General features: G+C 43.9%; 1 protein-coding gene across 6 annotated transcripts in view; it reads left to right on the top strand.

Annotated features, from left to right (window-relative positions):
* Nucleotides 1–268: 268 nt before the first annotated feature.
* The window catches only part of erg (ETS transcription factor ERG), a 43,508-nt gene continuing 27,317 nt past the window's right edge, over nt 269–16,459 (top strand). Inside the window, exons 1-4 of one of the 6 annotated variants that reach the window (XM_072713720.1) lie at nt 272–675; nt 3,699–3,790; nt 12,112–12,216; nt 14,710–15,289. Coding sequence is in view for 4 of the 6 variants with exons in the window: in XM_023840220.2 (XP_023695988.1) it covers nt 12,167–12,205 (39 nt within the window). In the remaining 2 variants the exon portion in view is untranslated. Of the gene's footprint in view, nt 676–3,698; nt 3,791–9,608; nt 9,847–12,111; nt 12,217–14,709; nt 15,290–16,459 lie in introns of those variants that run through there. The other 5 variants (XM_023840217.2, XM_023840223.2, XM_023840220.2 and 2 more) reach the window with 5 other exon arrangements.

Raw genomic sequence — 16,459 nt, 5'->3', positions numbered from 1 at the left:
TCATTAGGTTTAATAGACTTAATTAGCGAATTAAAAGACATGAATGGACTGAAACTTAATAGAGGTGTTTAATTAACATAAAGGAGCTAAGTTTTACATCCTTGGCATAGAGTCAAAATATAGCCATATTTAGCAATTCCGCTGATTGTGATATCTTGATGAATGACTACTTATTACTGGAAGAGTTTAGCAGCTCGTACATTGTAATCCTTATGGCCCAAGTCCTGCAATTTCAGTTTCCCTGCTGGACTCATTCATTAAACAGCGCCTAATTTGTTTATAAAAGAAAAGTGCGCAAGTAAAAACAAAAAACGTCCAGTGAAAAGGAGAACTGAAAATAATCCATTCGCTTTACGAACATCGATAAGAAAACAACGGTTTTCCTGTAATTCGCTATAATACTTGCATGAGACTTTTTAAATGTGCGTGTGCGACTTTTTCTCTCTCTCCGGCTCTCTTTCTCTCCCTCCTTCTCTCGCCCACAGTGACTTGACTGATGTTTACTGAAGTAATATAGCTGGTAGATGTAGCCCGGAGACTTCGCCGAACCATAGTCAAAAAACGAAAAGCTCTTTCGGCTTTTCTTTTCATTGGATTCAGCATATTTACAGATCGTTACAGAACGCGTTTAAGGACCAAATAAGCTACACTGTCCGGGAGCAAGGAGCACTGAAGGTAAGTAAAGCATTAAAATAATAAAATACTACAGAATGCAAAATGTTTTTCTAAGTTCCGCTGTTGTCCTCTGAAATAGTCGCTAATTCTTTCCAGATATGTATTTTAGAGTTATAAAGTAGCTTTGAAAGGATTGTTGATGCTGAAGCGGTGGTAGATCGTTTAGACTGTATAGTGACACTTAAGAAGATCCTTGTCTCTTTAATTGACAGTTATGATGCATCCGCTGCCCATTCTGCATATTTACAAGGATGTAGTTTTGTCACTTGTGCTATTTCTTAAATGCGATGTTTTCATTACTGTCGTTTTATTTCTGTAGTTATATGAATACAGTTGAATGAAAGTTTTTCATAGTTAATATATATTCGTATAGTTGCTTCAGTCGAAATCGTATTATCCAGTACATGGTGCGCAAAATTAGTTTTTCTTTTTACAATAACAGAAGTGTTTTTGCGGTTTAATATGAATGCTAACGATAGTCATGAGCCAGAGAAACATAACGTACACATATGTAGCCTACCAGCGAGTTAAAAAATACAAAATGATAATTAATCCGTTATATTTAGTAATTTAATTACTTCTAGCGAGACAGTATATGTGAGCTTGAAATTTGATTGATGTTGGTGCTGATGGATTTTCCTTTACTGTCGCTGTTTAATAGTTCTCTTTGTCTTCCATAATGTAGGATATGTATATAACGTATATGCATCCGTATAGGAAGTTATCCAGGTTATATGCGCAGTAATTAGGGTGTGCATGTTACATACACATCGTGATCGTCTACAAGTGTTGAAAATCGTTTTTTTTTTTTTTTTTTTAATTTAGCCCCACCTAGCGTTTCACGTCCCCACGTTGTTTATCCTTGTATGAGACAGTTTCTCGTCATTTGTCGCCATTTAAACTAATAGATCAACAGAATCCGATTCATCAGCGCAGAAACTTGAGATATACTTGTTTATAAAGTCTTCTGTATAGACTATCGCTGTATTTCACTGAACCACGTTTTCCATGAAGCTGGCTGCGAACCTGACTGTCATTTTTGCTGTGGTTAAATGAATAAGTTGGGGTCTGACCACAACACTGAAAACTTAAAAATGTAACAGGCCTTTCTGGTTCGGCACTACATACCGGCGAAGACTTAAGCTGAAAGACATTAACGGTGGTGAAACTGGGTGAAATCGCGATGAAACGAGGAACCAGAAGGATTTATGTTTTGCTTATTGGTTTGGGACTTGCGGTCGTAAACCTTACTTGTAATACCGTCAAAGATAAACAGTACTTAGAGCAACAACAACTTCAAGCTTAATTAAACAACTAAGTTTGGTGGCCTATTTATTTATGAACAGTCAGGAATATAGCGAATAAATGTTAAATAAAAATGAACGGCTTTTAAAATTATTCTTGGTCTTGTTTTATTGTAAATGCATGAAATCTATGCTTTTGCGCCCCCACCACCATTTACGAAACACATTTATATTACTTTCACAGTTTTATGAAGGGTCACTGAACGTGACATTAAGGTCAACAAAAAATGCACACTTACCTAGTGACATAACTTTTACAAATGCCTATTTCACTATTCATTTCTAATTTGATTTTGTTGTTGTGGTTGTTTTTGTTTGTTTATTTTATGTATTTTTGACAAATGGCTTTGCAGTAGACTGGATTAACAGTGAATTATCACACATTACTTAAAATTATTATGAATTAAATATTCATTTGTATTTATAATATTCATATTACTTATTGCACTGGACATAGCAGTCATATTCGTATTTTGGAAATAAATATAGGAGTAAAATCTGGCAAAAAAAGCTACATAACTGTAAGTGATAACTGACAAATGAAGTTCTAAATGCTGAGAGAGGTACGGGCAGCACATAGTTAGGTTTGCTCAGGCATTATTAAGCAAACAAAATTCAGGGAAAAGAGTCTTTGAATGTGGACCTGCATTTTGTGTGTTATCTGTAATAAATAACAACATTTCTCTGTATGTAAGTGGAAATGCACCTTTTGCATGTTTCTGCTTCATGTTACTAGAAAGACCCTGTTATTCTCTTGCGTGGATTGATTTACCCCAGAAGAAGCCAAGACCGCAGATCGCTTGAGACGTTTTCAACCTTAGGATGCTGGTCATTCAAGGGCGTAGGAGACAGTTTGATATTGGGGGGCACAAAACTGCTTAAGCCAAATTAAATATCCTGATACCCCGCCCTATTCCTGTGCCCCTTTGTTCATTTAGTGGATGCGTTCATTTAAAATATTAAAATATTATTCATTTTAAATTGAAGTAAATACTGTTTAAATCCCTTTTCCTTCAATGTGAGACACGCAATATCAGAATCTAAAACGCAGACAGCAACACTATTGTGAATACGACAATAAAATTTGGTGCCAAATTCTTAAAATAGTTTTATTGTTATATTTTGCATTTCATGTATTTTCTATACAGTTTCCTAGTAACCAGACTGCCTCCCGCTACAGATGGAACTGGGTCTGAGATGGTGACAAACAAAAAAACTGTCACCAAGTCAGAGAAAGAGACTGACAGTAAATCTGCAGGTGTTATTTTTCAACCTCTGTAGTTTGACTGTAGCTTTACAGTCAAAAAAGCAAAAACAAGTGATATTAGGATGTATTAAAGAAAAGAATCACACATAGCTGTATGTAGCTTATAATAAATAAGGCTAAATTAGCTGGTTAGCTGCCTTTCCAGTCAATGTTTATCTCCAGCAGAATAACCTGCATCTACTCTGATGCTTGTTAAGGTGACGGCTTCTATCCACTTGTGTGTGCATGAAACGCATCGTTCCTGAGACCCCTTGTTCTCCAATTTGGCGTAATCATAAAGGATGGAAAATGCGAGAGAAAAAAAATCATACTTGCAGACAAATTATGTGGCAGAAATGACACATCTAACATCTGCTTTTCTTCAGTTTCATCAGATCCATCTCTCCATTCCAGAGCAGTGTGGCTGCCAGAAGTCGCCACGTCTCTTATTCACTTCTAGCCTCTGTCTTCAGGTCATATGTGCACGCTGATTGACTCCCGCTTTACTCTGACTGTGGACCCATCAAGGGTCACACCTGCACCTGAAAGCAGTCATTCATAGAAGGTGAGAGTCATGAAAATCATTAACCTGGCAGGACAACTCCAGCTACTAAAGCCACTCTGCGTATTTGGTTGTTTTACATAAGGCTCATGGGTGATTTGTCATCTTGATTCGTCTCTGATAGTTGGATGTGAAATGGAGCAAAATCTGGTACGGATAGACTCCTGAATTTAATTGCAGTGTTATTCATGTCATACACAGTGTGAAACTGTTTATCCAGACACAATTTTTGCTGTGGCGGTTGCCTGGGGATCCAGAAATCAAACGATAGGCCTTTATTTCAGGCTGACTTCTAATAGGCATTTGACAGCTTATTTTAGCTTGTTTTTATACACTGGTGTGCATTCTGTATATGATGCTCGAGCACTTATCTTGAGTATCGACATCTTGGCTTGAGCCCGAGGTGAATTCGCAAAGGAGAATGAGCAGTTACGCTCAGGAGTATGAGCAGTTACGCTCCTCAGATGTTTATGCACTTAGTGTGTTGGGTCAGCCATCATTCTGCAGGTGTGTCCAGAGTGCTGAAGGGTGTCGACATCGTCTTAATCTGCAAATCCGCCTCCATGGGTAGATTTACATGAATGATGTTTCAGATGCATTTGCAATTAAATGTTGTAAGTCAATTGTCACCAACCCAACTCGGGCTGGTTACCCACAATCCTCAGTGCTGTTAGAATGATTTAATGTAGGAAAAATCAAAGGGTTGGTTTGGGGGGAGGGGTTGCCCATAGTGTGGGATGGTCGCAAAACCAGGGGGTTAGAAATTGCTCAGCGTTAATATCAATAGATGGGGTAATGCAGTAGATTTCCGGAGTTTTCTTCAGAGTCAAAGTCTGTGAAGGAAAACAAAGGAATGTGAGGTTCTCTGCACTCAGAGGTGACATGTGACTCTCTTGTGGCCAGCGGTCAGAGCGCTGGACCTGCCACCCGGACGACTCAGGACGGCCATCCTCATTTAACCGTCGCCTGCCTGGCATGGCCTGAAGGCTTCTGCTATGCATCAGACACGCATGGGATTATTGTGGATGCAGATTGCCAGTCAGATTAGGCCATCCACTCAATAAAGTCAAGACACTTGCGGAAAATCACATCGTAAAGAAATTCAACGGTATTATTAAGGAAAAAGAGTAATTCAATAAACATGATGATGGATCACGCACATGGCGTCCAGGTTCAGGGAAGCCGGGACTCTACATCGGTGGGGAGACCCTGTTCAACAGCCCCCGGCCCTCAGCAGCGAATCCCCAGGAACAGGGTCTGACATCTTATAATGCTGACAGCTACTGTATAAAACGCGAAGAATGGCTGCAGACGGCCGTAAAGACGGGGACTGGCTGTATGAGCGGGATGGAATGAGGTGGTAAACCCCTGGGCTCGGCCGGCTGGGAACTGGGGCCTGGCTGACTAATTCAAACCGTGTGTGTCTCTATGTACGTTTCAGTGTGTGTGTGTGTGGACGCCTGGTTCACGACGGCTCCTTCCCACCGACGCAGGCCGCGTGAACCTGGGACAGAGGCTTCTTTTCGTTCCGTGAGCTGCAGATTCTCAGCCACGAGACTGCAAATTAAACTATCCCGTAAATCTTCTGTTATAGGTAGTAAAAGCTAATTTTAGACTTCCTGTCCGCTGGATCGTCCTTGCTGATTGCTACCACACTTACAGAGGGGGCCCCTAAAATGGGCCCTGACTTCAGCATCGCCGTGCAGTGCCGTAGAGAGTCACATCGAAGGGTAGATTCAGCACCCACTGCCCTGTCTGTTACAATTATTTTACCGCTGGTCACGTTAGCATTGGGGCCCCCCAATGGGTCATCTTGGCCCCCTCACCCTGGGCAAGAGGCGTAGCCGCCTCAGGGTTGGTCTTGCATCTAAGCCGGGTCGCCCGCTTGTGAGTCAACGGACAGGATGTGTTGGTTGCTCTCTTGATGTGTTCCCGGTTCTCATGTCAGTACTTAGCATGTCGGTGCTCAGCATGTTTGTGCTTAACATGTCAGTGCTGAGCATGTTGGAGCTCAACGTGTCAGTACTTAACATGTTGGTGTTTAGCATATCGGTGCTCAGCATGTCGGTGCTTGGTATGTCAGTGCTTAGCTTGTTGTTGCTTAGTATGTCAGTGTTCAACATGTCGGTGCTTAGTGTGTTGGTGCTTAGTGTTTTGGTGCTCAGTTTGTCTGTGCTCAGCATGTCAGTGCTTAGTGTGTCAAAGCTTAGCATATCGGTGCTCAGTGTGTTGGTGCCCAGAGTGTCAGTGTTCAGCACTTTGTTGCTCAACGTGTGGGTGCTTAACGTGTCTGTGCTTAGTGTGTTGGTGCTCAGAATGATGATAGGCCTTTATTTCAGGCTGACTTCTAATAGGCATTTGACAGCTTATTTTAGCTTGTTTTTATACACTGGTGTGCATTCTGTATATGATGCTCGAGCACTTGGAGCCACAATATCTTGAGTATCGTCATCTTGGCTTGAGCCCGAAGTGAATTCGCAAAGGAGTATGAGCAGTTATGCTCCTCAGATGTTTATGCACTTAGTGTGTTGGGTCAGCCATCATTCTGCAGGTGTGTCCAGAGTGCTGAAGGGTGTCGACATCGTCTTAATCTGCAAATCCGCCTCCATGGGTAGATTTACATGAATGATGTTTCAGATGCATTTGCAATTAAATGTTGTAAGTCAATTGTCACCAACCCAACTCGGGCTGGTTACCCACAATCCTCAGTGCTGTTAGAATGATTTAATGTAGGAAAAATCAAAGGGTTGGGTTGGGGGGAGGGATTGCCCATAGTGTGGGATGGTCACAAAACCAGGGGGGTAGAAATTTCTCAACGTTAATATCAATAGATGGGGTAACACAGATGATTTCCGGAGTCAAAGTCTGTGAAGGAAAACAAAGGAATGTGAGGTTCTCTGCACTCAGGGGTGACATGTGACTCTCTTGTGGCCAGCGGTCAGAGCGCTGGACCTGCCACCCAGACGACACAGGACGGCCATCCTCATTTATGGTCGTATGTATGGAGTTTTCTTCAGAGTCAAAGTCTGTGAAGGAAAACAAGCATGTGAGTGCTTAACGTGTCGGTGCTCAGAATGTTTGCGCGGCTGGTTCCAGGTAACTGTCAGGTGTCCAGCTGTCTCACATTTCCGCAGCAGGGTCGTTAAGCGGGATCAGATACATGTGTTTACCCATCCACTCAGCCCATCTGTGAAAGCATTCAGTAGCCCATACAGCATCACCTGCTTTACTGGACCCATGTAAGGACTGCAGAGACATTAACATAATATGTATACCAGACTTAAATTGAGGCTCTGAGGGTAACGACTCAGATCTGTACTTCTGATCTGAAAATCGCAGGTTCAAATCCCGTGGCTCGCAGTGGGATGTTGCCAACAGTGTTTGGCTCAGCAGGTTAGATCTCTGGTCCAAATCCCAGGGTCAGTAGAGTGATGTCACCAATGCCCCTTAACCCCAACTCTTCCAGGGACTGGCTGCTCTCTCATCTTGACTCGCGCAATATTTTTAACAAAAATGTCTGCTCTATAAACAAATGTAGAACTAAAGCTTGATATGAACTGTGATTGCACGTGAAACTCATCTCAGTGGCACAGCCGGCATCGGGAAAGGGTGACACTTAAAGAAGACGGGGAACGTGGGTGAGGAGCCAGAAAACAGGGATGAGATTATAGAGGTGCCCAGGGAACGGTGAGCATGGCCCAGACCCGGTGCGACGTGGGCTCTGCGGTCCGGACAGAATTGAGAAACTCTTAGAGCTGGCGGGAAATGGATACCAGGTGGAGGTAATCATTTCTCCCTTCGACAGGGGGTCCCTCATATGGAGTCATTTTATTATCCATCTTCAGTTCCCGCTCTTCATGTTAGCGCGGACTCTCTAGGCCAAGCAGAAGCCAGCCATCGAAAGTTTGACGTGTTTGCTCAGCCCGTCTCCGTTGGTAGGAGCGAACAGAAATTTGACATAGTGCGCAGTGCCAGAAACCTGCACTCGTGAAACCCAAAGGCAACCAAATAGTTTTTGTTTCACCGTGCAAAATAAGTGTGCCGTGGAGAGGCCGCACTGAATTTAAATCGGTCGTATTTTTGTCGGCTTGCGATATTCTTAAACTCTCTTTTGACACGTAGCTAATGAAACTTAGCACTCCGTCATCTGGACTCCACCATGATTTTTATTGGACTTTCAGTGGTTAGTGGGCAGCCAACAAAAGATCAGATATTATTTTGCTTTGTACAAACTTCCATGACAACATTATTCCTCAACACAGATTATTTAATTGAATATGCGGTCATTCACTGTCACCAGCAACAGGTAAAATGTAACTTGTGAAATTATCTTTCACTTTTTGCACTTGTGCTGGAAGATAAGACTTATTTTCTGCAGTAAATATCAATCCGTATTATTTAAATCATTATTCATGAACCTGTGAAGTTGTAATCCCGTGTGTGACATGGTCCTAATCTTGAATTTAATAGCTGTGCGTTATTTTGTGCGGTATATTCTATTTGTTATTTCTTTCTTTTTTATAACAGTGACGATTTTGTTTCCAAGTTACAGAATGCGCTGGTGGAGTCTGACAAACACTAATCTTATTATGGGAACTTTCCATGAAGTCTAAACAATTTGTTATTCTCCTCTGGGCCCAAATGCTACTTTTGGGCTGCATTCAGAGCGTAAGCTCGTGTTCGGGATGTTCGTTGACTATCTTTTTATAAGGATGGCTGAGAAAAGCTTCAATTTCCCCTTCTCCAGCGTACATTGCAGGGATACACCGTGTAATCGGAGTTTTACTTGGTTCATGGCCTCCTCCAGCTGCTGTAATTGATTGTTTAGGTGTTACTATTTCAATGCTCGCCTCCCTCTAAAGCCTTAGCGGTCGCCTCTGCTGACAGTCCGATTTCACGCCAACTAATTTCACTGAGACTACTTCTACAAAAGGCTAAAAACACCATTGCCAAAGGCTTTCTTTGGGTGAGGGTAAAAAGAGCACTTATATTACCAATAGTGGCTGGTAGGGAGTAGCGGGAGAGGATTCTGAATGGTTTTTAACCTATATGTGCAGCGGCCCACAGCAGCCAGCCAAGCCACAAGTATGAGGTGGTTTTGAATGTTATGTGTAAAGACGCGAATCCGCCCAGAACATGCCAGATCAAACTCAGCTCTTACACTCGCAAAGGGTGCAAAGGCACTCAGGCTGTTTATGTTTACTCACAGATCTTCTGATTTTTTTTTTGTTTTTCACCAGTGTAAACTGGAAAAGTGTATTCTGATAGATATTCGCAGAATTAGAGTCAAACAAATCATTTAGGGAGATTTTATATTTACACTTAATAACTTTTTATAGAAATGAGAACCTAATCCAGATCTATAGCCAGACTCAGGTTGCTGTATAAAAAGTATTTTTTAAATAATGAAAACTAAGAGAGTAAGATCTTAAATTCCTCTTCTGTCACATTTAAGATATTGGATTAAAAAGTAATAATGTGAAATGTTAAAAGCAATCATCCCTCAATGAAAACACTTGGACGTCAAAGTACAATCAAAGATTAACCACAACTTTTGCCCCTTTTAAAATATAACAATACAATTTTTTTATTGACGTCGGCGCAGGTTGTCAGTGTCACTTGAAAGATGTAAAGTTAGCTTTCCACTTCTTTTCACCACTATAAACCCGTTTTAATACAAGCAAGCAGGGTATATCTTTTTATAGAAACGCGACGGGTGATGGCAGCGCCTACTCAAGATTTGCCAGCCATTCAAGGGACCGGTGATTCGCTCATTTTCCCGCCGCCATGTGCGCTTAATTTGCCGAAAATATGCTAAATTGAGTAGTTACAGCGGGATGATAAGACCACCCGTTCGACCGGTTCCCTACAGTCTTTATAAATACACCATGGACGTTAAGGGACAGCTCCATCCAGTTACCTTTATTGCCCACTAAATCTACATTCCGATATCCCCTGGGCGCTTCAAGAAGGACTTACTTTTAAAACCACCATCCCTCCTTTTTTATTTTTGCTTCCGTTACAGTCAACACAGTCGGACTGAGCCGGTATTGTGTGAGGTACTGCGCCATTTAAGGGATTTAAAAGATAGAAATGTTAATTAGATACAAATGACAGCCGTCGTGATCAGCTCTACGTGGGGCGAAACCGATGCAGTTTCGCGTTTTTCAGGGACGTGTATAAATTAAGGACAAGTATAGTCCTCTTTAATATTCGAGTGGAAGGAGTGGAAGTTAATTGTCAAAAAGTGTCTAACTCTCCTCATCTGAGGTGAAATGACCCCATGGATTTTTTAAAGTAGTAAAATCTGTGGTTTTAATATCCTGATTATTGCATCACCAATATCATTTATATGGATGACGTAATTATATAACTGTAAAAAGAGAGGTTTTTGGTTCAGTCCATGAGTAATTTTAATGCAGTAAGAATACGATTAAATGGGAAAAACAGGCGTGTGATTAAGTGCTGATAAATCTGTTTACAGTCTCTTGCATAGTTTCTCTACATCTTAAGTGTTTTTTGTAAGGGTCTCATTGTCGTGTTTTTTGTTTTTTTGTTTTTTAACAAACATTCACTCATTCTCCACAATATTATTCTGTGATGTCATATGCCACTTTTTTCAGCCCCGGTCTGTTTTTCTCTGGAAAGTTTTATTTTGGTAAAGAAAACAAGGCGTAATTATAACCCCTGGCCTGAAATTACATGCCATTTCTGCAGCACTGCTTCCACGTAAGTTCCTCATGGAGCCTGTCAATCACTCCACACCTTCTGGCTCGATGGTGGGGGCAGCAGCCGAGGAGGGGGGTGGCTGAGGGGTGGTCAGTATAGAGGACCCTACCCCCAAAGAGGCATTTTCCCAGTTCTCTATCTGAAATATCTGGGAGCCGAATGAACAGGAATCGGCGGATTGTCCGTGAGGCTCTAATTATTGTGGGCAGAACATTGGTTCTTGGACGCAAACGAAGCAAAGTGTGGGATCTTGCATCTCCGGGGCAGGAAGCGAGCACTCTCAAAATTACACATGCACACAAAGAGTATTTCATTGCGGTTACTTTCACAACGGCGCAACAATTGGAAACGTCTGCCTGTTTCACAGGTGGCCGGGTTGCGTCAAATTTCCGAAAGTAGATCGACACTGTCGGTCCATCGAGAGGTTCACACCAATCGTGAATCGTGAATCCCTGTGTTGAGCACAAACGTCAGAATACATGCTGACTGACAATGCTCTGTGTACCACAGCTGATGTGTACTTTGCGTATACATGTCTGCCGTTACAAGTGCTTTCCTAGCATGTGCCGGTAGCGGCCGCAGTGTGTGCCACGTACTTGTGCGCCGAGCTTTATGCACACTGCGGCGGTGGCATCAGTTTCGGGTGCCAAGCAACAAGGCAAAAGGTTCCAAGTGAGTGGGAGGCCTGACCGACCAGCCAAGTGTCCGTGACATCATAGCATGACGTCACCTGGCCTTGGCGGAGGGACGCCTACCTTCGCTAATCCTTGTACTGGTTACTGTTGGAAAGAACAGTGCCATTTGGGCAGAGAATGAGAAAAAAACACACTGGGACAGTTTGCACTGTTTTTATAAAGTATAATTTTGGCGTAATTATTCATGGGTGTTGCCGCGAGCCGCGTTTTCGGCACTGTGGCTGCCTTGTGACCGCGTGTCTCCTTGGTAGAGGAGCGGTGACCCGCGACGATCACAGCCCCGCGACGCTTAATGAAGCATAAATAATAAACAACATGTCCGCCGTGTCTGTGCCGGGGCCGCGATTAACATGCTTGTGTGAGTAATTACACCCAGCTCGCGCTTGCCACGGGCCACTGTCTGCATGCTGATGGTTTCCAGATGGGAGGTTTTTACGGGAGGTGCAGTCGGTATTGGAGACCTGCTTATCTCGAGGCTGGAACGGTTAACCAAAGTTGGGTGTATAATAGGTGGAATTAAATTCATGGACTGCCATTTGCAAACAATAATAGGGCGTGACTGTGTGGCCTGTTTATTTTTTGAAAGGGCGAGCGAGTGTCAGGCTCTACTTCCAATGGTAAATACTTCTTGTAGGGACTCAAATGTGCCTCCTTGTTCTCCTTGAGCTCCTCGCACCCCCCTGGCCTGGGCCGCATCTGGCAAAGAGAAGCTACCGCACTACCTCCCACCCGAACTCAATCAGCGGTCTCAACTGCTCCAGTATTGCGGAGGGCGTAGCTTGTCTTGAGTTTTGAATTAAATTCAAATGAAGGCGCTTAGCTTGCTCTTGATGTAGACAGTAATGATGGCCATTTGCAGCCTGACTGATGCCGTGTCTCTTGTTTTTGTTCGTCCCTCAGGCAGGTGACAGTGTGAGGGACTCTCTGTGAAGATCACCCATGTCTACCGGGGGACATGATTCTAACTGGACTGGACTGTGTAGGACCCACCAGAGTGAGTAAGAAGTAAGAACACCTCACTGCCTTCTTTGCAGCTGGGAATTTCAGTCCCTTTTTTCCATAAATCTTCAAGTTGCTTATCCTGGACAGGGTCACAGGAGAGCCTGCAGCCTATCCCAGGCAGCATAGGGCATAAGGCCGGTGTATACCTTGGACATGATGCCCATACATTGTCAAGCACATACATGCACATACAGATTGGGACGCTATGGGCATTTTACAGGCCAATTAGCCTAACTGTAGGTCTTTGGAGAAAACTGGATTATCCAGAGGAAGTCCATTTGATATGCGGAGAACATGCACACCTTCCCACAGATAAAGCGGAAGTGGGATCTGATCGCGTAATCCTTGAGGTGCTGAAATGCAAACTTGGTATCTTAAGTTCTGATTTGTGGTTTAGCTATTCTTTGTAGGTGAAAATGTCTCTGCGCAAAAGCTAGTTGTCATTTATATACTTGTTCAATCCTAAGTTCTCGCAATCATTTGAGATGAAATGGCACATCGCTGGGGTATGGATCATCCCCCCCTCCAAAACGCAGAACTAATTAGGGCTGCCTCCGACGTCAAATGAATTCCAGAGCGGAGTGTCACAGGGAAGGTTCCTTCCAGAAGCCAGGAGGAAATGACACATGCCTGAAGAAGACCAGGGTGGGGGCCAGGGTGTGAGGGGGGAATTTGCTGTGTAGTACCAGAGCCTTCAGGGCTGCAACCAGGTGGCTGGGTTTCTCGTTCCTTGCTCCGTGCCGGTGCATCGCCAGGGGGCAGGTTTGTTATGTTTGCATTCAGCTATTGTGCAATGCGGGCAGCCTTCGCTCTGCTTTGGATGGAAGGTAGTCATCCTTTAGTGTTCTCAGGCAGCAAAAACAGCTATGAGTGTGATTTTCAACAGTGTTTGGTCATTTCAAGAAGTTCCCCATTCTGGTGTAGAAGCCATATGGTGAGCCTAAGGTGATGGTGTCGATAAGGCCCCAGCCCGCTTGGGTTTCCCCTCGGAAATCACCTTTGCTTAGCCCACTCTGGCCTCAGAGATGCTCCCCATTGTTGACAAGACTGCAGGCAGGACCTATCGGCATCCTAGGCAACTTTGAGAATTGCTGGATGTGGATTCTAAGACCTGTGGTGGAAAACTGGGAGGGGTAGCACTGATGGGAGACCCTCCCACATCTGATGGCTGAGGGACACGTCACCATTACTAACGTGGTCTGGTGGCTTTTGGAATTTGTGAGGAATAGCTTATGACCACCCAGAAATTCCACATTGTAAACAAGTGACATTTCTGCCCCAATAGTACCTAATACTTTAATTATAGAAACTGTGTAGTTTTCTCGGTTTATGGAAACATTCATGTTACTATTATAAGAACTACTGTTCTTATAATACGGTGGTACCTCAGTTCTCGAACTCATTAGAACTCAAATTTCTTAAAAGTCGAACCAACCAGTTCGAAAAAAAATTACCTAGAGCTCAATCTGAATCTCAGAAGTCAAACCGTGAACGCCAACCTAAGATAACTTGTACGTGCGGGGAAATGAGTCACGCGGCACGTCTCTCAGCAGAAACAAGGGGTAAAGCTTCAGTCTCAGCCTCGCATTCACTGTGATAGCACCGTGCATGTTTACACTAGCTGAATACATGTATTTAGACAGTAAAAATACATTTAGACAATGATAGACAGTAACAGTCATTATTATTATATAATAAAATACATTTAAAAATGAAGATTTCTTATTCATTATTTTAATATTAATAATAGACCATTAATACATTTAATTATAATAATATTGTTGTGCCGAGCGGGGACGGAATGGAGAAAATTTTAGTTCTGAGGTAACGGATTAAATTTGAGTTCTGAGGTAACACTGTATACTGTTTATGGCTAGATTTTGGGTTTTTTTCCAATTGTGCTGAGTGTGTTTGTTTTCTTAAGAGATCGAGTCTAATCCAATACACAGATATCTATTATCATATAGGTTGATCCTTGATGAGCAGGAATTGTTCAATTGAACAGCTGTTTCTTCTAAGGAAAGTAAGTTAATCTAATATACATTCAGTAACAAAATAAGTTAAGCCGCTAGACGGAGTGGTGGAAATTAAATGAATCTGTATGTGGTGAGAGGTCATGTGACTGTATCGCAATGATTATAATATCAGATCAAATGGACAACAGAGTTGGTAGTTTGGGTACACTGCTGGTCCCATCCCTGGTCCACACGTGTACCAAATTACATCCAAATTGGATCCTTACTTCTGGGTGCTTAACTTTTTTTGTCACTGAGTATAAATTAAATACTAGTCACTGGAAAACCTTGCTGGTATTTTGTTTCACAAACTTGCATCAGTTGGGCTGTGGTTTGAGTAGATATCTAGTCAAAAAGTGAGTCTCGGTACATTGTCTTGACTTGACTGTTGGCCCTATAGTTCAGATGGTGCCCTGGTGCAACCGCTACAACTTCGTCTGCCTTCCTCCTAATCTACTTCTCATCCTCGCTCTCCTCTCAGCTTGCACATTTCACGTAGCAGGACAGAGCGGCAGCTCCTCACATCAGTGACGGAGACCCCCCTCCCCTGGCTTGGGCCCGGTTCTTTTGAGGAGGTCGCCAAATCCTCAGCAAATGGAATTCCGATCTGCCGCAAGTGGGCTGCGGTAGCTCAGCGTCGCCCGCGACCCCGCGTTCAGCAGGCTGGCTGAGGGGCAGGCCAGATGCCTCACCCAGCGTTCCAAGATGTCTAGCATTCAGGAATTTTATTTGCGCTGGGATCAGACCCGTAGTCCTTTTTCCTTTCTTCTTTTGGACTCCTCTTTTTCTTCGTCGCCTGTTTTTTTTTTTTTTGGGACAAACATGTGGTCTGGTCACGTTCGCTTCCATCCTTAACCAGCCCCGGCATGTGCAGAAAATCTGGGTAGATTTTTCAGTCATTTGTTACCCAGCAGACGGTGGGGCTGCTGCCAAGCGGTGACAGAGGGTCGCTGACACACACAGGCTCGCATGTGCAGAGGCCAGGCAGAAGGCGAGGGGAAACCAGATGTTGAGCTCTGTGCTGCAGCCGGGGAGAATTCAAGGCTCTGCGCCTCAGCAAGGTAATGCCCTTGGAACCTTAGCTCCTCTCCTGGGCTGTTCAGCGGTCTGCCGTCTCTCTCTTTCCCACCCTTTCACTCTCTCTCCTCCCTTCCTCCACACGGGGTGAGTGCCGAAGCTATACCTCCTCTCCCACCGGTGGATCGGATCCCCACGTTCTGCACGTGGGATTGAGGGTTCCGTTCTTTCGCTAAAGTCTGCTCAAACAAGGTTCTGCTCAGCCGCTCGGCGTTTGCATCGGTTCTGCGTTAAGAGACTCTCTTGGAACTCCAGACTGCGCTTTTGTCTGTTTGCATTTCACTTCGATGCCCTTATTTTTATATAAGCCTGGGTGTAGAGACAATGTGTAGATTTCTCAGATGGTCCCTTTTAGTTATAAGCATGGAGGATTGACTGAGCGTGGTGTGGATTTGGTGTAAAGTAGAATCACATTTATGAATGTGCTGTTTCATTACGTGCTGGTAGTTATATAAGTCATTCATTCCTTGGTGGTGAAGTGGTGCAGTGAGGAGTTGGATGCTCTTTGCAGCAGGGGGCAGAGCAAGCATCCGGCAGCCTCTATGGAGTTAAGCATTAAGGCTACTTTGTTTGGTTTCTGCGACGACTCTTCAACTAAGGTGTGTCAGTCTCTCTAAAAGCATTAAGGTCTCGTGCACCAGTGGCACGGCTGTTCTTCCTCGATCCGCTCCCGGGGCCACGCAGCAGGTCTCATGATAGGTGATCCGGTCCACTGCAGAGAAGCTTTATCTCTCCAGCTTTGCAAGGCATATGTAGAGGTCTCTCCCCCCCTGCCGGAGTTGCAAGGCCCCATCCGTGTGCAAACGCCTGTAAAAATGTCCACCTGAGACAGGGCAGAACTTCCCCTTCCTTCTCGTTGTTTATTTCCATCTTTTCCCTGTCGAGATCCAGCGGTGGTGGCAGACACCTCGGATGGCAGTGGGTCAGGTGTGAGGTTCACATGCGTGTTCGTCTCAGGCACGGTCAGATTTATCATGTTTAATTATAGCGACGACCCCTTTGGGGCCTTGATGAGCTCCGCAGAGAATTCTATAAGGTATGCATACTCCCTGGGTGAAACAGGGCTGTCGATTTAAAGTACAATGAAGTGTGAAAGCAGGAATTCGGTCCTTTGCATTAGGCGGTGGTTTCCGGTCGTGTGGCTGTGCCCGTGC

The sequence above is a fragment of the Paramormyrops kingsleyae genome, chromosome 6 (genome assembly GCF_048594095.1).
Source record: "Paramormyrops kingsleyae isolate MSU_618 chromosome 6, PKINGS_0.4, whole genome shotgun sequence".
Taxonomy (NCBI): Eukaryota; Metazoa; Chordata; class Actinopteri; order Osteoglossiformes; family Mormyridae; genus Paramormyrops; species Paramormyrops kingsleyae.
This window is presented reverse-complemented; position numbering and strand designations above follow the sequence as displayed.